Source organism: Gobio gobio (genome assembly GCF_949357685.1).
Source record: "Gobio gobio genome assembly, chromosome: 10".
Taxonomy (NCBI): Eukaryota; Metazoa; Chordata; class Actinopteri; order Cypriniformes; family Gobionidae; genus Gobio; species Gobio gobio.
The window spans coordinates 1,945,195-1,968,205 of NC_137116.1; the positions used below are offsets into that span (position 1 = coordinate 1,945,195).

The following is a 23,011-nucleotide window of genomic DNA, read 5'->3' on the forward strand; positions in this document are numbered from 1 at the left end:
CAAAACAGTCAGCTCAAAGCAATCTGTTCCATAGTGCTGGAAATCTCCATAAACCCCCACCCCCTTTCCTGCAACGTCTCAAACCGAGTCTGTTCTTCATTTGAGCTTCCTGATACAAATGAAAATGTGCAATGTCCAACACCAGTGTGGCATGACTCGGGAGCCCGCGGTCCCCAGTTGAGCAACAGCTTCGCAATGCGATGTAAAGTGTGTCCTACACTTCGGAGCATGTGGTTTTGATTTCAGAATGTTTTATTGCTGAACAATGTTTCTGCCTTGGAGCGCAGAAGCATGTATAAAGAGCATATTGTCCCTCGGTGCCCACCCTCAGCATATATACGCCGCTAAAGCGGTGCGCTATGACATCAGTGCGGCTCTGGCTGGCATATTTAGTTTTAATAGTAAGTTCTGTCATTGACCAATCACTGCACTACAGTTGCTTCTATTCGCCCGCATGCTTCAACTACTGCCTATCTGTCCACATGCTTATCTTCAGTGGCACGATTTTAATAGACATTAGTCTGTCTGCACCGGGTTGCGGCTGTAAAATCAAACCACAATGACCAGGCTGGGCTTAAACGATAGCCAAGATGTGAGATCAAAGAGGGACATTTCAGCATGTGAAGCCAAGCACTGTTAGCTAAAGCTCTTAAAGAACACGGCTATCATATAAAACAGAAAGAAACAAGAAAACTTGGGCTATTACACACACATTGGGTTAATGGAAATATAAAACCTCAGACAGCAACGATCCACCCTGCCTCATTGTAAAAGTTTGGGTAACGGGAAATATTTCTGTGGGAACTGATATTATTGGATAAAACCCTCCAAACCATCTTAACACCACAGACAGATATAATCACAACCACAATTTTGGCTGTAGGCTAAATAATGGAGTTGGAATAATACTATTACTATGCAGTGTGCAGTCCTACTTTGTTCATTATAATTGATGATTTAGAAAGAAGTAAACTGAAGCAATACTTTTTTATTATTAGTCTGTTTCAATAAAACAATGTAATACATGAAAAGACGATAGATAGATAGATAGATAGATAGATAGACAGACAGACAGACAGACAGACAGACAGACAGACAGACAGACAGACAGACAGACAGACAGACAGACAGATAGATAGATAGATAGATAGATAGATAGATAGATAGATAGATAGATAGATAGATAGATAGATAGATAGATAGATAGATAGATAGATAGATAGATAGATAGATAGATAGATAGATAGATAGATAGATAGATAGATAGATAAAAATCAATAAAATACTGATGGTTACCATAGCAAACATTTGTTAATAAGTATACTTATTAATAGTGTTTAATAAAAAGTTATGTCAGGAAACTCTAGAAGGCACAAGCTGATAGGTCCCCCCTGTGGTGAAAATCAAGTTTTTAATGTTGTTTATGTGTCTGTGGTGTTTTTAATATGCTTTAAGACAAGCCATGTGCAAAGTCAACACCATTGTTGAGTGTTTTCTCCTTAAAGGAACACGTCGACTTTTGGGGACTTTAGCTTATTCACTGGATAAGATAAGTCCATACATACCATTCTCATCTCCGTGCGTGACATAACTCTGTCTGACGCATCCACTGCTAGCCTAGCTTAGCACAAAGCCTGGAAGTAAATGGCTCCAGCTAGCCTACTGCTCTAGCCTGGGAAAACCCAGACAACTTCCGGCAAATTTAGATTTGCTCTGCAAGTAGTCTGGCAAAGACCCCATTCAAACCCATTTCTAATCCCTAGAAATCGCGGCACCAATTAGAAACGTTGGGGCGGGCTTTAGACGATGACGACAGCGCAGAGACGTTAGCAGATTTGCCGCCGTGGAGCATCACTCGTTCGAATCAGCTATCGCGTCTGTTTTTTTAAGCGATTTAAACTTTTCCTTTTCGTTAAAACCCGAGCAAAGAACAACAGTCGAAGCCTTTATATCTAAAAAAGATGTTATCGCTGTCTTACCGACTGGATTCGGCAAAAGTCTGATACCAGCTTGACCCTTTGGTGGCTAAACGAATGGGTCTTAGGGAGAGCCCTCTGGTAGTGTTAATGTTTTACAAAATATAGTTTTAAGTCCTTTTCAGGCGAGAATGTAGTTGTTTAAAGCTCAAATCTGTGGTTTATTTATAAAGAGAGCGCCTTTTTAAAAATTTGATTTGCCGTTTTCGGAGTTGTGAGCTCAAGTGGTTCAGCGGCGCTCAACCCCACCGAGAGGCACCTTTCCTCGGCCAGTCCTTTTGCTGTCTGCCGCTGGCTCTGATGTCTCTGTAGTGGTTAAACATAAGATATGATTCGTCTCATCTTGTGTAGATCTAACGGCTGATCTTTGCTCTCATTAATCTATAATTTGTTCCCAGACAGATTGTTTTGTCTGAGGGCAAAGTGAAGTTTCATAACTTTATATTTTTAAGCTATTAAACTTTACCGTTGTAGTCTCCTAGCGCTGATTTTGACTGAATTGCTTTATTTATTGTATAGCTTCTTATACCTTTTACTTACTTTTATAATTGCTATTGATGATCACACATAAACTGACATTTAACAAAAAGAGACTGGGTTGTGTTTTATGTCATATTTAATTTATTACAGTGATAATCATAGCCTATATTATGCCTATATTATGTGTGTGTTTTTTTTAAATGTAAACAACAAGAGGCTGGGTTTTTTTATATTTCGTTTTGTTATAAACATGCATTGAAGATAATATGCATTGCCTGCACTACATATACAAATATATACTGAGTGATACTTGTCAGCATTGTAGGCGGACTAGTGTCCTCCCGTCCTCGGGAGTTCGTTCTCCGGAGTCAAACTTGGCAAGTCACGGACGCAAGTCAGAAGTTCGCGTACGAAATATGTCATAAAATACCACTGCCTCATTTCATAAAAAATAAAAATCTTAAACATAATAGCCACACGAATGTGGTTCAGGCAACGCGTAGCTAGGCCTACATTGATTATCTTATATATTTATAATAAAACGAAGTATAAAACACCCTGCCTCTTTTCGTTTACATTTTAAAAATAATATATTAAATATTAATATGTGGTTTAGGTAAGGTGACCAGATTTCTGAAATGGAAACCGGGGACATTTCCTATTTGAGAACACAAGTACAGACAAGTAAGCATATTGAGAGACGGCCAGATGTTTCTCCGGCGCTCTGCATACGTCATCTCCCTCATCGCTCTGATTGGTTTGAGGTCTATCCAATTGCGCCGAGAGGCATTTGAGCGACGCCCGTTGGTGACGCCCCTTTGGAAATGATTTGTCTATGAAGCTTTGCCAGACCGTAACTCAGTTACTACTGAGAATGGCCTGGTTTTAACCAGGCTACTACTGCTCAATAAGTGACAAAATAACGCCAATATTTTCCTATTTACATGTTGTGATTTGTATAGCTACACCGTGTATTAAAAGTTAAAAAAATTTGAAATTAAAAGTTGCGATTTTCTCATTCCTGCGTAGTAATCATGGAATTTGCTGCCGTATCATGAATGCAGCAGGCGCATTGATATTACACAGCGCCTGAAAATAGTCCCCAGCACGCTCTCTGTGCAAGCAGGTTGCCACGTTGGTTATGTTGACAGAAGTTAGCCACAGGCGCTGTGTAATATGGTACGGCAGCAAAGTTCCTTGATTACTACGCAGGAATGCGAGTATAGTTCCTAGCCATATCGGCCGAGAAAATCGCAACTTTAAATTTTCCTGTAGGTCTTAGTACACGATGTAACTATACAAATCACAACATATAAATAGGAAAATGTTGGTGTTATGTTGTCACTTATTGAGCAGTAGGCTAGCTGGAGCTGTTTACCACCGTCTTTGTGCTAAGCTAGGCTAGCGGTGGGTGTGTCAGACAGAGTTATGGCACGCAGGGAGATGAGAATAAATTAAATAATTAAATAAATTAAAGTCCCAAAAAGTTTAAAAGTCCAGTGAACCAAAGACAGTCTAAAAAATGTGGTGTAACCATGTAATAATCATCAACATATCAATAACTATTTTCTAAAGCAGCAGAGTCTCGAAAAGCCAGGTTATCCCGTTATATATTTTTCTGTTGATATGAAAAATGGGGTACATTTAGCAATATAACAGGTGAATTATGTAAGATGTAAATTATGATATTATGATCAACTACAGTATATGCCTTTCTCCACTGATGTAAGTTGTTCAAAGCGTTAGGATTGTGATTTTTAGAAGGCAGATTGAGATGGTGAACAGGAACACTAGCAACACTTGTGTAACATTAGCAACACATTATTAGCTGTTTGATAATGTAGTCAAGAAAAAGGCTCATCATATGAATTACTGTTATAGCCTATGTCCGACATTGTAAAGAGCGATACCATTGTGCAGCGTTTACTAGAGTAACTTGAGTAAAGTTGAGTGGATGTCTGAGCTTGTGTGATTGGAGTGAGTGGAGGCGGGGATTATTTGCATTTTCATGAATCCGTGTATACTAAATGAAGCAAGGGTGTAGAGTTACATTCAAGCTATTTTATGGAATGAAGGTTTTTTTCACAGGAATTTTTTTTTTAAATATGACATTTTGGTGATCAAAGATGAGTTTTAAGGGATAAAATGATGGACTACAGGGGGACTTTAACTCAATCTGCTTGCAATTACATTGTTCTCTATAGGGCACAGGTGATGGGTTCTTGTTGTATCAGTAGCCAATGAGCTCGCTGCTTACATCAGTATTACTCCACTCTGATTTTTTTTTTTTAAAAGCTGTTACATGTTTTGAAAAAGGCGGTTGCTAACAAGTGGCTAAATGGGATTACAGAAGATGTCGGGGACATTAAACGTCATTACGCCGAACAGGTAAGCTCAGTCCGCTTTTACAGCCTCGTTATGCTTATTATGCTTTTATAAACTATTCTAACTCAAACTTTCTGGGAAAATGAAAGAGTTGTTGGAAACTTAGAGAGGAACAACTTAGTTTGTTTATAGCCTACCTTTAGCTTTTTGCTGCTGGCGACTGCATTTAGGCTTCAAAATTCATTAAAGTTGTATTCATCTGTGAAAATTATCTTGATGGACAAAGCGTGAAAATACCATCAACTTTTATTGATCACAGAGCTTGTTTTTTTGGGGGGGGTGGGGGGTCGGTTCCAATAATCCAAAAGCCTATGAAAATATCCTGTTTGGATTTTCTCGAGGGAACCGGTGTGATGCTAACTGCCGATTGGCCAACAAAGTGACGTCAAACCTGCACTACTCTATTCCACCAAGACCAAAGATAAAAACATGTCATATTGTCATATCCATTACCATGCCAAACACTCTGAGAGTTATGACAGAAATATTGATTGAGAATTACAATTCCTAAAGATGAAACATTTTCGATTGTATTGACAATTATTATTATGAATAATTATAAGAATTTTCAGGTACATGGCATTCCTCTGTGTTATTTAAAGCGATCGCTCTGGCTCACTCAGGTTGGCATCAGACCTTCTCCGAGCAGAATGCTGAAGTGTTGCTTTCATTGCTTGAAGGTGAGGATAAACTCACACTTATTTACACAGCTGTGTATACGCACATCTCGCCCCAGGAAGACATGCTCTTATTCCAAATCAAATTTCCCTGTCTTCCATCTATTCCTCCATCCAGTGGAATCCAGAACAGGGCAGGAGTGTCAAGCGTTGGTTTGGCGAGCAGCATCAACATCCACACTCATGTACCAAAGGGGTCATAGATTTAGCACAGCCCTGGACTAAATTACACCAATTTAATGTGAATCCCACTTAATTAGGTGTGAAAATAGGTTCATAAATCTACAATTATGAGACCACCCTTAGGGTTTTGCATTCCAGTATGAATAGCCTATATACCACAAAAGATTTGCATAACAATCAGAAGACAGGTAACCGTTAGGGGGATTTTGGTGATTATGGCTTATCAATGGTTTTAGTATGGAATTATGTCATGATTAAAAAAGATCACTATAACTATTTTATTTAAAAGTACACTATGTAAAAACAAAACTGCATGCATTTTGCGGAAGAACGTTGTTTTGTTTGTGCTTCGGCTTTGCGTGACTGTGAGGATGAATATGACCCTTCACAATAGATAATGCTTTACAATTACCTCTGTTAGAGAGCTACATATGGTAGTTCAAATATATCAGTTCAATAAAATACATTACTCACCAGTTGAGTGAAAAAAAACCCATCTCCATGTCACTTTAACAACATTTGAAATCTCTGTTCGCCACCTCGGAAAAGCCAAGCCAATGTTGATTCCGGTGTTATTACGAGCTCTGTCACATTCTCTTTTTGCTCTCGTGTGTTTTTGCCGTTTGTTTAAAACGGAGGATTCCCCAGAGGTTCAAGATTTAGCTGCTCCATGTCAATCTCTCTCGCTCATTGTGACAACGAACCTACGCCACTTCAACACCATACACTGTAGCCGGTACCATACCATACACAGTAACTTTGTCTTAATTTACGGATATGACGAGAAACACATAGGCAAGTGAGTATGTAATTTTCCACGAAAACCATCCCAGCGTCAGGTCTAAAACATAAGCACTTATAATAGTTGTATCATAGTGAATCAGGGTAAGACAAAAACATGATTCGGAAAAAGGATTGATGATGTATTGATTATTTCAATTTTGTTAAGTTTGAACAAAAAAAGTTACATGACAGGGCTATATGCATATTGTTAAGATTTAGGATTTAATTATTGGACTACATGTTAAAACGTGTGTGTAAAATGGTTTACAAACTGCTTGTATTGCAAAAAAAATATATATATACTGTTATTCAAAACTGTCTGATCCAGTAAAATGAATGTTTCTTATGAGCTTGAAAACATTTTAATCTGGCTTATTCCAAATTCTGGAAACTGCCTGTGCAGAAAAAAATATAATACATTTTAATAATAATAATAATAATAATAATAATAATACATTTCTTGTAAAGCATGTGCCAGAAGGCATGGCAACCTCTTCAGTATTGTTTAAACGCATCCCAGGATGCACCTCATGAACATGGTTGAGAGAATATCCAGAGTGAGTCTTGGAGAGACTGGCCACTTTGAAGAGCATAAAATATGAAATTATTAAACAATTTCTATACAAACTCAAGACAATCATTACATGTAAATGCATTTCTGCATTTGTTAATTTAATGAATTGATTTGTTCAGTTTGCTTGCAAATTTGTTAGAATAAAGTTAATGCTATTACATTGGTTTGCAAGAGGACATTATAGTATGGGTTGCCTGATCTTCCTCAATCCAGTTATTAAAGTACGATAGCATTTTCATGTATCTATGAAAAAAGCACCTTTGTGATAAAAAGTGCACAAAACAGTACTTCTGCTACTTTAAAAGAATATGAATATAATGTTTTCAGACGCTTGTTAATTAAATGTAGCAAGTAAAACTTAAAGCTTTTTTGACCCATTCAAGTAGGATTTAGGTATATCTTTATATGTAATTTCATAACTACTTCTGTTGTCTATAAAAAATGTCTGGAAAAATAATTAAATGTACTGCTGAATGTACTGACAAGCATTTATAATAACTAGAACGTGTAATTTCTACTATATTTGTAATTACTCATTTGTAAAGATGAAGTTGCAATTAGTACATTTAAATATATTAACTTTCAATGTAATATCGTTACAAGTACTTCAACACATCAACATAGCATCATCTTAAATTGTCTCTCTCTTTAAGTACACTTAAATTGTATTTCAGTATATCATATAATCTGCAAGAATACTCTTTTTTTTTTTAAATATACTACTGAAATTCATTTTCACAAAGACTCTGTATTAAAAAAAAAATGATGGTCAGATTTCAGTGCATGCTGTAGAAGAAAAATCAAATACAGAAATTATGGATTTTACCTTTAAGTGCAAAACAAGAGTATCTTCAATAACAAGATGATTACCATGTATGGAATTTCCAGAGGCAGGCTATAATTTAGATGTAGTCGCAAATCTAAAGTCACAAGACTAAAGACAAGACTAAAAGAGGCTATATTTAGGATGAATTCAGGGTGATTGGGACACTTTTTCCAAGTCATCTCAATATCAAAAAGGGTCCCAATCAGCCTGAATTCACCCTACATACATTGTGGCATGTTGCATAAAATGCTTATAGTTAAAAAAATAAAAAAATTTCCCTCAAGACTGGTCCCAACTTTATAAAAGTCAGTTACATAAAAAGGTAGATTGGTCTAGTAAAAGTAAGACTGATTATGGTGAAACTACTTCTTAAGACACATAAAGGCAAAGTTTATGTAACTGTTCCCACCTCCACATGTTTGTTGTTTGTCCTTGACATATTCTCTTTGTTTTCGAATAAGACACCTGACACTGAACACAGAGCTTTCCAGATCTCTCAGGACATGGAAAAGGCTGCATGCTCCTGCAAAATTTGTGAAATCACCATATTTCTAAAATATCAGACATGCACTCATCCATTTTCCAAAACCTGGACTACAAGAGTTGCATTGTAAAACAATATAAGAGTTTTATTATCTTTGGAAGCGTGCTCCAATTAATTTCTTTACACAGGCTCAAAATATGAAATATTGTCAGTTTATTATTCTTCAACAGAATCTTGTCTTTTCTTGTTAATCTGAAACCAGGGAAAAGACTGATGGGGGGAAAAGTGGTCTTAATTTGTTCATACCTCGGATTTTGGTCTTATTTATGACTACAATTATGTTATACAAATGTACACAGTAGGTCTAAGTCAACTTAAAATGCATTGCATAGAATTGTATGGAATCAATAGTCTACAGTGATTTGCAACAAACTACTCTTGAAGAACTGTGTCATGAATTACTGTGCCCCACTTGTTTAAATAAACAAACGAATAAATAATTTTAATATGCATATTAGTATTACACATGCTGATTTTATGAGTAAAACGGGATTTCCTCTGAAACCCTAATGTCAAGATTTGATTTAGCTGTGTTTGCATGGTGAGCCCTTTCACTGTGAAATGTGATGCTTTGTCGCCCTCTTCTGGTCAGACAGTTCATAGGTCATTAACAGGAGGAGCATTTTCACATTTCAATAAAGTCTTTAAATTACCGTTTTCACATTGTAGCGAGTCATCATGTAAAAACTGTACATGATGTAATAACGGCACATAATGTAGGCTAATAAGTATTACATTGTTGTAATAAAATGTGCATAATGTAATAGTTTTCTCAAAATGTAATAAAATCTTGAGCTCATAATGTAATAACAATTTTTACATTATGATTACATTATTACATTGTATAGCACCAAAACGAATTTAAATCTGTTGCATTTCGCAGGTATAGTTTAAGACTGGATTTAGATTTTTAAAAATGTAGCCTACTCTAAGGTAATACAATTTTTTTTATGTTTTAAAAGCTATTACAATAATGAAAATATGACATGTTTTTGGCGAGTTTACAATGTAGGCTAATACATATCTCATAATGTACACAGAGGTCAAGATTGTATTACGTTTTGAGAAAATTATTACATTATTTTATTACAATAATAATAATGTAATACTTATTACATTATATGCAGTTACATTTTGAGTTGCTACACATTCATTTGAATATTGTATTATTATTATTATTATTATTATTATTATTATATAGGCTAATTAGACCTATATTTTATCGCGATTTGTGAAAAATAATCAGAATGTATAACCAAAACTAACGAAGCATTTAAACTGTTTATCCCACACTTTTCACTTGTCATGTGTGATTTGTTTTTATATGTGTGTGTTTGTGTTAACCATTTAATGGCTGTCCTTTTAGCCGGTTGTTAAGTCTGACGTCACGTGGCAGCGCTTCCGGCTCCAAATCTCATACCACAAGAAAAACAACAAACGGTGCTAATATACACACACACAATGTGGTGTAATACTACAAAAATATATTTAATCATAACCTTTATATCTCCATGCCAGAATTCCAGAGGGCCAGACAGTGATTCATCTTTTATAAATCTTTAAAATATTAATATCTGTGACGCTGTGAACACAGAGACTGTTGTGTAGACTGTAAGTATTTCAAATGTTTAACTTTTTTTAAATGTTTGATGTGTAATATGAATAAATAGCGCTCGTAAACGGCTTGGACCCAGAAACTGTGTTCCTTACAACACGACTTAACAAGCGGATAGAAGGCTGTAAACCTAAATAAAGAGAGCAAAAAGATGGTATTAGACAGAGGGGCACTGGAATAGTGTCCTGTTGTGTTTCAGCGGCATTCTGGGTAGCCAAAAATATGATTGAGCAGCTAATTTAGCAGTTATGGGCCCTTTCCCCCCATGACGCTAATGATAATTAACATGCAAATGAGCTCAGGGATGTGAGGTAGGGGCAGCAGTGCTCTGTTCATTAAGGCCTTAATTACTGTTTGAAAACTGAAACATCAGGGTTATAAATGGAGTTTTTTTGTGTAATGGGTCAGTTAATAATTAGGGCTTGGACATGCTCTTAGAACGGTTGTTTTGGACATTACTTCTGAGTCTTATATGGATGGACAACGACCACAAAGTTCAGCTTTATCCGCCAAATACACTTTTGTGTAACATGTTTCTAAAGTGTGTAAAAATGTATCATTGTGTTCTTTACATTTTTTTAAACGAACTTAATGCTCACTGCCCAAATGCGACTTTTGAGTAGGCCTACCCCAGATATTCAAACTAGTTTTCAGAAATGTTTTTTAAATGGCAGAACTCTCTTCATTTGATTAATTAAACAACAAATTGCAACTTTCAGCCTTGGCATATTAATGTTTAACTTAAAGGACCTTTAATTAGTTTCCTTTAATTAAGTAGCACATTAAAATGTATTGTGCCTGTCAAAGAGTGAAGTCATTGCACCATTATCATAATATATGATCATGGATTTGAATTCCATAATATGCATCAAATGTAGCCTATCTATTGGTGGAAAAGAAAAAAAAACCCTCAAAAATATCAAAATCTACTTAAAATGTACAACAACCCGAATTGTAATTTTAAAAAATATATATATGGTTGCACATTATTTTACAGTACATGCACTTACAGTGTACTTACAGGAAAAGACAATGGGTAATGTATAGGAACTACATAGGTTTAGTGGTAGGATCAGGTTAGTACCCATTATTGTAATTACTATAAGAACATAATACACTATATTGCCAAAAGTATTGGGACACCCCTCAAAATCATTGAATTCAAGTGTTTCCTCACGACTAAATATTTCACGGTCAACTGTTAGTGGTATACCAAAGTGGAAGCAATTGGGAACAACAGCAACTCAGCCACGAAGTGGTAGGCCACGTAAAATCACAGAGCGGGGTCAGCGCATGCTGAGGCACACGGGGCGCAAAAGTCGCCAACTTTCTGCAGAGTCAATACAGACCTCCAAACTTCACGCGGCCTTCAGATTAGCTCAAGCACAGTGCGTAGAGAGCTTCATGGAATGATTTACCTGGCCGAGCAGCTGCAGCCAAGCCTTACATCACCAAGTGCAATGCAAAGCGTCGGATGCAGTGGTGTAAAGCACGCCGTCACTGGGCTCTACACTGCGTGCAGAATTATTAGGCACATTGATTTTCTGATCATATTCTTTTTCCAGGCACGCACATTTGACCAATTCCAAACCACATTAATCTTAATAACTACTATTAATTTAGTATTTGTCATTTATAAGTGATATATAATTATATATAGGGGCAGTCGTGGCCTAATGGTTAGAGAGCCGGTCTTGTAACCCGAAGGTTGTGGTTTCGAGTCGCAGGTACAGCATGAAATTTTCGGTGGGGGGAGTGAATAACCAGCGCTCTCTTCCACCCTCAAAACCACGACCGAGGTGAGACCTTGAGCAAGGCACCGAGCCCCCAACTGCTCCCCGGGCACCGCAGCAATATGGCTGCCCACTGCTCTAGGTTTGTGTTCAGTGTGTGTGTGTGTGTGTGTGTGTGTGTGTGTGTGTGTGTGTGTGTGTGTGTGTGCACATGGGTGGGTTAAATGCAGAGCACAAATTCCAAGTATGTGTCACCATACTTGGCCACACGTCACTTCACATTATTGTTCATGAAGTCTGGAAATGAAAAACACCTTATATTCAGGTGTGCATAATTATTAACCAAAAAAAGAGATTTAACAGACTGAAAAGTCAAAAATTATTAAATGCACGTGAGAAGGATACAATACTAATGCAATATTAGACATTGCAGTTAAGGTATGACAATTGGACTGTGAAATGCTCATTGGGTCAGACAAAAGGTGGTGAAGAAAAGACACCTGTTAACTGCAAAATAATTAAGAATTAAGGTGAAGAATTAAGTGTGAAACCATCAGGAACCTTTTGGTCTCCAGTGCCACCATTTTCAAGAACTGTAACCTACCTGGAGTCTCCAGAAGTGCAATGTGTCAGGATCTCAGAGACTTACGTTAGGTAAAGAATCCTAAAAAATTACCCCCACTTAATAAAAATCACAAGTGTTGCAAATTATATGAAGACAGTTTTTTTTATTGGCTTTATAGACAGATAGGTTGAGAGTGACTCTTGAAGGACCAGCACCACATCCTCTCGTACCACAGTTTGAAGAATTCATCTTCCAGAATATGACAGTAAGTTTTGAGTTAATTTTTAGTCTGCAAAAGGGACTTCAGGATAGGATATGGACTAAAATTAACTCCCAAAACTTACTGCCAGATTCTGTAAGATGAATTCTTCAAACAGTAATACAAGAGGATGTGGTGCTGGTCCTCCAAAAAATCCACAAAATTAATAGTAGTTATTAAGATTAATGTGGTTTGGAATTGGTCAGATGTGCCTAGACAAAAATATGATCAGAAAATCAAAGTGCCTTATAATTATGCGTGCAGTGTAGAGCAGTGGAGATGTGTTCTCTGGAGTGACGAATCATGCTTCTCTGTCTAGCAATCTGATGGACGAGTCTGGGTTTTGCGGTTGCCAGGAGAACAGTATTCACCTGACTGCATTGCGCCAAGTGTAAAGTTTGGTGGAGGGGGGATTATAGTGTGGGGTTATTTTTCAGGGGTTGGGCTTGGCCCCTTAGTTCCAGTGAAATGAACTCTTAATGCTTCAGCATACCAAGACATTTTGGACAATTTCATGCTCCCAACTTTGTGGGAACAGTTTGGGGAAGGCCTCTTCCTGCTCCAACATGACTGCGCACTAGTGCACAAAGCAAGGTCCATAAAGACACGGATGAGCGAGTTTGGTTTGGATGAAAGAGTCCTGACCTCTATCCCATAGAACACCTTTGGGATGAATTAGAGCAGAGACTGCGAGCCAGTCCAACATCAGTGCCTGACCTCACTAATGCGCTTCTAGAAGAATGGTCAAACATTCCCATAAACACACTCCTAAACCTTGTGGAAAACGTTTCCAGAAGAGCTGAAGCTGTTATAGCTGCAAAGGGTGGGCCAACTCCATATTAAACCCTACAGATTAAGAATGGGATGTTATTTAAGTTCATGTGCATGTAAAGGCAGGCGTCCCAAAACTTCTGGCAATAATAGTGTATGTATATGTGGAACAGGACTGCAAAACAAAGTGCAACCGAAATTATTACAATATTTACTGACATCAGAGATGTTTTCATCAGAATCATGTGAGAATGCAAGTAGAAGCATGTTGGATTGATTTTAAGAATTTAAGATGGTTTCACACTCACAAAATGATCAAAAATATAAAAAACAGTTATCGACAATATATAGTACATTGATGTAGACTATTTGAATGGCTTTTTAAGATGTATTAATTTCCATGACTTAAAATAAAAAATAAAATTTGAAATTCTCTAATGTTCCCAAGTTTTCCAGGACTGTTGAAACCCTGACTGTTAAATTTAACGCAATGACGAACTGTTAGGTGTGTGTGTGTGTGTAAATAAATAAATAGGTTATTTTTGCCCCAAGTAAATGTGAAATGCAAAAAATAATAATGCCAATAATCACCCACTCATGTTTCTTTAAACATTATGCTAGAAAGAAAAAACGACATTTAACACAGCCTTCACAGAGACAAATCACGCTATCGTTCATTTTTCAACAGTGTCTCTTTATTATTTCCTATAACAGTAACAGTGAATGACAATAAATTACAACAGTCTGCATGCTCATCTATACATTACTGTTGACATATCTCAGTGTACCATTCTCGTTCTAGTAAACCTGCTGGAAATAAAGACAAAAAGCAGCAAAATATAAAGTGCACGTCACAAGAGCTCCCAAGATCACATTCTTTTACACTTGGCACACATCATAATCCAAACTAAACACACTATATACCAAACATGTGAGGGACTAACAGGTTAGTAATGGATCACTCACATGGACAGTCTGATCTCGCAGATTAGATTTCAGAGGTGGAACAAATGTATGATGAACTTGCAATTATATGCTTATCTTAACTGGTGTCCAGGTTTACATAAAGCTAGTTAATATGAATCCAATTCATAAATACTATTATTTTAATGAATTGTAATATTAATTTATCCCATATTGCTACTAAACAAATTATTAGTAGTAAAATGGTGCAGTTATGGAGGGGAAAAAATTGAAGAGGCACCAGAACATTGCTAATTTCATTAAGTCGCATTACTTTTTTTGCAGCCAGAGTTGTCTAGAAAAAGCCGTATATTCAAAACAATTAATTTTTTTAAAAAAATATTGCCAAAAGTGTCAGCCAGATCAAGACTTTTGAAACAGGGTGCCAAAAATATAAATGTATAATTTATGAATAATTCAGGATGAAACTGACAGGACTCGGCTTTCATTTTCACTGAATTCCAATAGACTCCAACCTCCTCACATCAATCTGCCACACACTAGCAAAGAATCAGATCTCAGACTTTGCAAACAACTTGCACTGAGTGGAATGGCGACACTGCATTACGCTTGCATAACGTTACATATGTCAAACATAGTAGAGTTGTGACAAAGACCAAAGAGGAGAATTTTCCACGTTAAGTTCATCGGCATACATCACACTGTCGGACTAAATACAAGGCACGCGAGAGACCATTTACAATGGAAATCTCGCTTTTTGCAACTTGCTGTGGCATGCTAAGAAAATCTATATGGGAATCTATATAACACAATCTACAAAGAGATCAACCACTTTACACGACCTCTTATGTCAAGAATAAATAATTTACCCCGTATTAAATACAAAAGAAACAGCATGTACAAAAACAAAAGGAAGTTCTCTTCAAAGTGGCATATGTCACTACTCTCGAAGGCAAAAAAAAAAACACATGAAATTACAAATATTTGGTATGCTCAAATAAATGATTGAAAGCATGGCTAAGTGTTAGATTATCTGCAATAGATATTAAAAGTGCAGCAGTGAGAAGATGAGCTGCTGTACAAACTCATACAGTTGGTTCAGACAGAATCTCTATCGTCCCTGTTGAAGGTACTGCTGGGTAAACATGTTTAGTTCACTGTCCAGCCAGCCAGCTTTATTCCTGTAGAAGACACCACATGTTAAGATAAGTCAAATTAACAACATCATGAACAATTGAAATGATTTTAATGTGCTTTAATTTAGCTAATTATTTCTGTTTATTTGGAATGGTTCCTCTGATTGAAAGAAAAAAAAACATTACATTTTAGGCCATTCCTATTTCAAAAGATTGGAGTTTGTATAAGATTTTTTTGAAAGTCTGACTGATAAATTACTTCTTTTTCATGGCTTATTGCGCTTAAACGTCAAAATACATACAAAATTATGTCAAAATGCCCGTACTGCAGAGGCACAGAATGGAACAGTTAAGCAACAGAGAACAGTACTTGGCCCGAAAGGGGAAAAGTGGCTAAAGACATATTGAATGTATAAAAACATATAGTAAAATAGTAATACCATGAAATAAAATTACTATTTAAAGGGGCCATGAACTGAGAAATCAAATTTTATAGTTTAAAATAACTATAATAATAATAATAATAATATATTTTAAAATGTAATTAATTCTTATGATGGCAAAGCTGATTTTCTGCAGTAATTTCTCCAGATTTCAGGATTCTTTGATGAATGTAAAGTTAAAAAACAGCACTTATTTGATATGAAAAAAACTCAAACAAATTGTATTATAAATTTAATTATATATGTCTGTACCAGGGACGTCGTTAGGCCTATTTTAGGGGGGCTGAAGCTACCCCAAAATGTTCCTAAGCCCCCCTAAATGATAATTAGAACAACGATAACAATTTGATTTATCAATAACTGTATCCTCATTCATAAAAATAGCCGAAAAGTCGGAAGTTGGACAGAAGTACGAGTTGTGCTATCAAGATGATGCACCGCGTCTCCTTGCATTGGTGTGAACTGTGGCAGCTTTCAGAGCGTTGCAGACCGGAGCGCTACTGCAAGTTACTGCCTGGACTCGAGGATTCATCTCCTCTCGTCGTTACCAAGGTTATAATCGTTAACGAAAATGAACGAAAAAACTAAAACTCGGTGGGTTGTCGTTAACTGAAAAAAAACAAAAAAAACAGAGGCATTACAAAAAAAACGATATATCTAACCAAATATGTAATGTGTGTTTGGCAAAACTAACTAAAATAAAATTATTGATTAAAATGTCCTTAGCTGTCGTCTTTATCAATGTCTTTCATAGAGCAAATAACGTTCAGCTGCATTTCCTTTCCCTGCGTCTCTCACTCACGCACGCCGCGCCCCACACACACACACACACACACACACACACACACACACACACACACACACACACACACACACACACACACACACACACACACACACACACACACACACACACACACACACACACACACACACACACACACACACACACACACACACACACACACACACACACACACACACACACACAGCCCATCCCCTTCGTGCGAGTGTTTGACGTTGAAACTAGCAAGTTCACGAAAGGTTGGTATCTCGTGAACACCTTTACACAATCACACATTAAAAAGTGGTATAAAAATATTTTTAATTCAGGATATAATTTTGTCAGTGTTAATGTCGACCCGAGAAAGCGATTGCTATTTTAGAAAGTTTACTAGTCACAAGTTTGAGGTAAAATGCACTTGGGTTGTCGACGTCAAAACACTATATAAGCTGTGATTCAAATATTAAATAATCTTATGTCATTAGGCTATTGTAGGCTATAGGGTAAATTTAGTATAGGGTGTGAAAATTGTACAGCTGTGGCATTTGTATAAGTTTAGCTCAATTTAGGTTTAGCTGTATATTTGTATTTTAGCTCAAATGGGTTGAATACATGCGGTTCTGTGTAATTAAATAGCATTCTGTGGACAACTTATATAGAGAGGAATTAGATATTGTGTGCTATTACTTTATCATGTACATGAGCAGACAGATAGCATTTTCATTGTTTATAGTAACTCATCAGGAGCAAAGTCTGGCCTAAGTAAATTCCCCCATGCAGCTTTGATGTGTCTAAAAGCTAACATTACAGTAACTTTTCTTTAACAGAGTAGAAATGGATGAAGAGGATTTCTGTCACATTTTACTTGTTAACATCTTGGTTTCTTGACTGGTTGTTGACATAAGTGTAGCTCTAGATGTGAGTGCAAAGATTTTGCAAACGCAAATTACAAATACCCTGGGGGCTAAGCCCCCCCAGTCTTCCAATCCTAGTGACGTCCCTGGTCTGTACTATCACATTTGATGCATTTAATAAAACGATTAATTAAAAAAAAAAAAATTTATTGACACCAAACTTTGAACAGTAGTGTATATGTTGTCAGTGTAATAATATCTATTCCTGAACAAGGCAACATGTAAACTAAGTCGACTGCTAAACAGCAAATGCGCAAACAAACATGTTACAGTAAATTAAACATGTCACAGATTCTCACCTGAGGAGTTTGGCTTTACTCTGCAGGGAGTCCAACTGTTCGATCTTGCTGTTCAAATCCCGGATTTCATCCTCCAGCTGCTGTCTGGTCACGTCCACCTGCTGACACAGCTGAGAGAAGGTGCTGGCCAGCTCCCTGTGTCAAACAAGATGTTGTTTATAAGAAAGCAGGCTGGATTCAACAATGTTTGAAAAACACATGTCTGTGAACACAACTACAGAAAGCAAATCTCTTAAAATATGTACTTCATAAATTGTTCATATATTTATTATCTCCACCAGAGGGCGGTAGTGAAGAGGGGTTCAGGTCAATGAAATCTGTATGCCAGTGCTTATATAATGTCTGAATAACACAACAACATTTGAACTGACATCAAGGTTCAGATTAACGTAACTACACTGGATTATACTGGACTAAGAGGCTTTATATGATTCAAAAAATCTATTTTACTTTCTACATGATGTGATTTCTTTGTTTTATGGATAAACACTACCATACTAAAGTCAGTATTGTTTTCAGGAAGAAATTAATACTTTTATTCAGCATTACACAGGGTTCCCACTCTTTTTCAGCAATCATTTTCCAGGACATATTTTTTAATTTTACTACAGCAGGAATAAAAGTGTAGCAGTACCCAAAACTGACGTTCAGAAAGTAACTTGGTTTTTAAGTCACGGTTCGGTACAGCAGGGGATAGAAAACTAAATATAAAATAGCTTTTTTTAACAGTGGTTTACTGAACAAATTGTGTCTGTCCATAAAATTAATTCAATTATACCTAAAAGTTTCTTAAAGAAAAAAAAAAATGTCTCTGCTAATGCTGTAAAGTATAAACTATACAGGGAGCCGTTACTTGCGCATTACTATATAGCCCATATTACCTTAAATTAAGTAGCTATTTATTTTTAGATATAATAGTCAACACTCAAATAGCATTTAATACAAAAATTTAAACACGTCACATTAGGCAGTTTTTGTATTAACTTCTAAATCTAATTTACTTAATCACTAACAGGTTAAGTATAATATAATGAATATATAGGCTAATATAGTTCATATATTTAGCAATATAATTAATTAATTAACCAGCAGTGGCGTTATAAAAGTGCTCCACATGGCTCCGGGGGGTTAATAAAGGCCTTCGGAAGCGAAGTGGCGTGTGTTTGTGTAAGAAAAATATCCAAATGTAAAACTTTATAGACTAAAATAGCTAACTTCTGGCAGATTGCCGTACGCATCGATTTACAACGAAAGAGTAACCCTTGACGCATGCGTATTAATCAAGCGGCAACCTCCCACAGTTTATCTTGAAGCCAATACGGAAGTGACTTAAACTGCAATTCATCGAGTGGCCGCTAGGGACAGGCTCCAGAAGGGAGCAGAATCTCATTGAGTCCCATGTTAAAATGGCCAACTTTACAGCAGAAAAACATATGTTTACAGCCTGGTACAAATTGTGGTTTTGGTCTATACGGCTAATTTTGCCCTTCATGACAACTGTGAGGGGGGTGAATTTTTGTATAATTCTTTCGTTTACATTACATAAAGCTTTAAAGTCCTGCATAATTAAGGGCGTGGTCACTTTGAGTGACAGGTGGATAGCCGTTTATCTGCTGTCTGTTAGTCATCGCGTCACCTCAGCTCCACCCACGTCCCGCCTCTTTGCCCATTTTCTATTATCCGGGAGTGACGCGCGATGACACGCTGACAAGATGGCAGCGGCCAGCTCGTCCCTACTTTGCGCTTCAAAGCGGCTCTTCAGAATCCTATGGGTGACGTCACGGACACTACATCCATATTTTTTTACAGTCTATTGTATTAATGAACGCAGAAGCACAGAGGATAGAGCAAAACAAAACGTAGCATCGGGGAATACTCTTTTAGCGCAAGTCGACTCGCGCACTGCTGACCGTCGGAAGTTATCAATTTTAGTCTAAAAAGTTTTAAATATGGATATTTTTCTTACACAAACACGCCACTTCGCTTCAGAAGGCCTTTATTAACCCCCGGAGACATGCGGAGCAGTTATATTATGGAAAGATGCATTATTATGGACTTTAAAAACGACTCATCAAGTCAATGCCATTATAATGCTTGGATTAGCCAGGACTAGGGCTGGGCGATAAAACGATAACGATATGTATCGTGATAGACACGTAATCGATATCAATAAAAAATGCGTTCAATAAAACGTTCAATCTTTTTTTTTTTTCTTCGTCAGAAGAAACCAGAGGTTGCGAAGCAAGTTTGGTTGCATGAACAAAGGCACTCGCTCTCTGGTAACCAAGCAACGTAGGGAGTGACAGGCTAACAGCCAATCATGTAACTGTATCCAGTTTGGTTGCGCCATCTCGTTGTCTCCTGTGGACTAATTCTTCAGTAAACAGAACCGGCGTGGAGTGATAAGTGGAAAAGCGAGGAAATTGTTGATAAAACAGGAAAACAAGTCAGCTCGCCAGTATGGCAGTTTTTTGGATTTTATAAGTCTGACCGTAGTCAGACCAATGTCGTCTGCAAGACTGCCGTCCCCACCAAGACTGGTAATACCACAAACTTCACCAGCCTTGTTTATACTTTCGTCTGGCTCCGCAGCGCGAGCCTCCGCTGACAGCGGCGCCTCGTTCGTTTGGGGACGTGTTTATACTCGACGCGCTCGCCGTTGTGCTATACTTGACTTTGGCTGAATCCGAAATTGCCCCCTAAACCCTCAATCACTATTCCCTACTTTAATCCACTAATACAGCTCACTGATACAAGGAGTGAATAAAAACAAGTGAGCGAATTCGGACAGCGGCTGTGTGTACATCGGCTGTACACTTGTTATTGCAGTGCATAGTGGAATAGAATGAGTGCACTCATTAATAGGGATGCACCGAATCCAGGGTTCGGGTTCGGATTCGGCCGAATATTGGGCTTTTTGACTGGGTTCGGTTTCTGCCGAACCTCAGAATTTATTTCCACCGAACCCGAACCCTAGGCTTGCACTATGCGCGCCCCGCTGGTCGAACATAATGACGCCGCTGTTGAAAGTGAAAATGGAACTCATGAACAGAAAACGTGGCAGTAGCTACTTTAAGTCAAAAGAAGGCGATTCAAGTTGAGCTACGCGTTCAATTTGCAATGCCGATTTGTCTCATGATGACAAGGACCCTTAACAACAGCCGCTGTTATAACATTTGCATATGAAACATCCGAGAGAATACGAGTTGTGCATGAAGGAATCTACAGACAGCAGCCAAAATGTATTTTATTTTACCTTGCAAACAGCCTATAGATCTATAGATCAGATAAAATATAAATAAAATTTATAAAATATATAGGCTAGGCCTACACTAAATATTTTTCACTTAAATAATTACCAAATTAAGATGACAAAACGAAAATACACTGAATCCGTAAGCTTTGAAGAACCGGAATTAGGTAAATAGGTAGATAATATACTATATCTTTACATATACTATTCTCTTAAAACCATCATTTCGTTATTTTTACTAACCCAAATAATGATTAATCCGCTAGGTTGCACGTGAGGGGGAAAAATAGGTTCCTTCCACTTAAGAGTTGAGCTCTTTTTATTTTAATATATCTCTTTACATAAATACTATTTTCTACTTTTAAAAAAAATAATTTCGTTATTTTACTAACCCAGTGTTTTGTATGTGAATGCTGTTTCACGTGAATATTACCACAGGAGTGAAGCACAAAGCTTTGTTTAGCCTAGAAAGGAAATAATGGTCAGAGAGCTCTTTTTCATTCTGCTTTGTCATCTGGATATGGTCACTTGATTTTCCGTGAATTTGAACAATAGGCCTAGTCCATTTTATCCCAATGGACATGGACATCTCGTTTCTTTTCCCAAATCTTAACTCACGTCGCACCCATGTTCGCAGGGGATTATAAACGTTTCTTCCTTTCGTTTGCTTATAATTAAGTCTATTATAACTATTCACATCCTTTACTGTGGGAAAGTATAAAAAACACTAAGACGGATACCTTTTTACTTCAAATTTTATTTAACACAGTTTGTTCTTGTTATTAAACTTGGTAAGGCGCATCAAGTTTGGTTTATTTGAATAGCGCATTTCACACACGCCGGTGATTTTAGTTTCGTTTTCTCTGGCAGTGAATAATCAAACATTGCCTAAATGTCTTGACCCTGTGGAAAATAAAATCCACTCTTCAGACCTTTAACAACAAGTGTTGCTTTGCAACATCAGTAGAACATATGAAGACGAAGATATTCAAGAAGGTGTCTATTCAGTGTCCCATTCCTCTCAAAGCGCAGAGCGGTAGGCCTATATGACGCATCTTTGCGGGGAAATAGTATGAATCAAATATTTTTCTAACTAATATTTAATTTTCATATATTCTTGAGGTTACCATTATTTACTGAAAATCGTTTTTGTTTTATAGGCTGTAGTGTGTTGTTTCACTGACGGAAGTGCTAAAATAAACACGCATATGGATATTTCAGCCTCAAATGATTTCAAAATGTAGGCTATATATCTGGAATAGACTACAGTATTTAAAATAGCATATATGCATTAGTTACATTCTCAATTTAATTTACAGAGCAATCCCTGCTAAGTTTTTAGTTTAACTAATACTATAGAAGAGGATTAGTGTGTGTCGCACACAACAGACTCGCAACGGGGGCGTGGCATCACGATGGTGGCGCTCCATCTTGATGTCGGCACAACCCTAGCGCGCGCCTCCTGCGCTCTCTGTTGGGTTGTTCTTTGAAACGACAGAGGACGACTCGGGGTAATTTTTCTATAAACCATCATGAAATAGCGTCGAGAAGAACATACACGACAATGTTTACTTTAGTAAACTTGACCAAAACAGTTAATGGCATCCCTACACTGCTGTGGACGTTGTTAACTTCATTAATGTGTTTACTGTGATAATGGACTGCGGATGGGAGTAGGATTCGGTATTCGGTTTCGAATTCGGCCGAATCTTAACCAGTGGATTCGGTATTCGGCCGAACCCCAAAAATCTGGACTCGGTGCATCCCTACTCATTAATGTCCACTATCATTTTGGACACCACTACAAATGGCTGTCCCTTCAAATAGCGCCCTATTTAAGGCTATAGGGGGCAATTTCGGATTCAACCTTTGAAACTACATGGAGAG

At 37.2% G+C, this 23,011-nt stretch overlaps 1 protein-coding gene across 2 annotated transcripts in view; it reads right to left on the reverse strand.

The window, feature by feature from the left end:
- Positions 1–14,053: 14,053 nt before the first annotated feature.
- mfn2 (mitofusin 2) overlaps positions 14,054–23,011 on the reverse strand; it is a 49,981-nt gene continuing 41,023 nt past the window's right edge. For both annotated transcript variants that reach the window (XM_079827683.1, XM_079827682.1), the window contains exons 17-18: positions 17,872–18,006; positions 14,054–15,476 (exon numbers count right to left, since the gene is read on the reverse strand). In XM_079827683.1, coding sequence (XP_079683809.1) covers positions 15,407–15,476; positions 17,872–18,006 — 205 coding nt within the window. In that variant the 3' untranslated portion in view covers positions 14,054–15,406. The remainder of the gene's footprint in view (positions 15,477–17,871; positions 18,007–23,011) is intronic.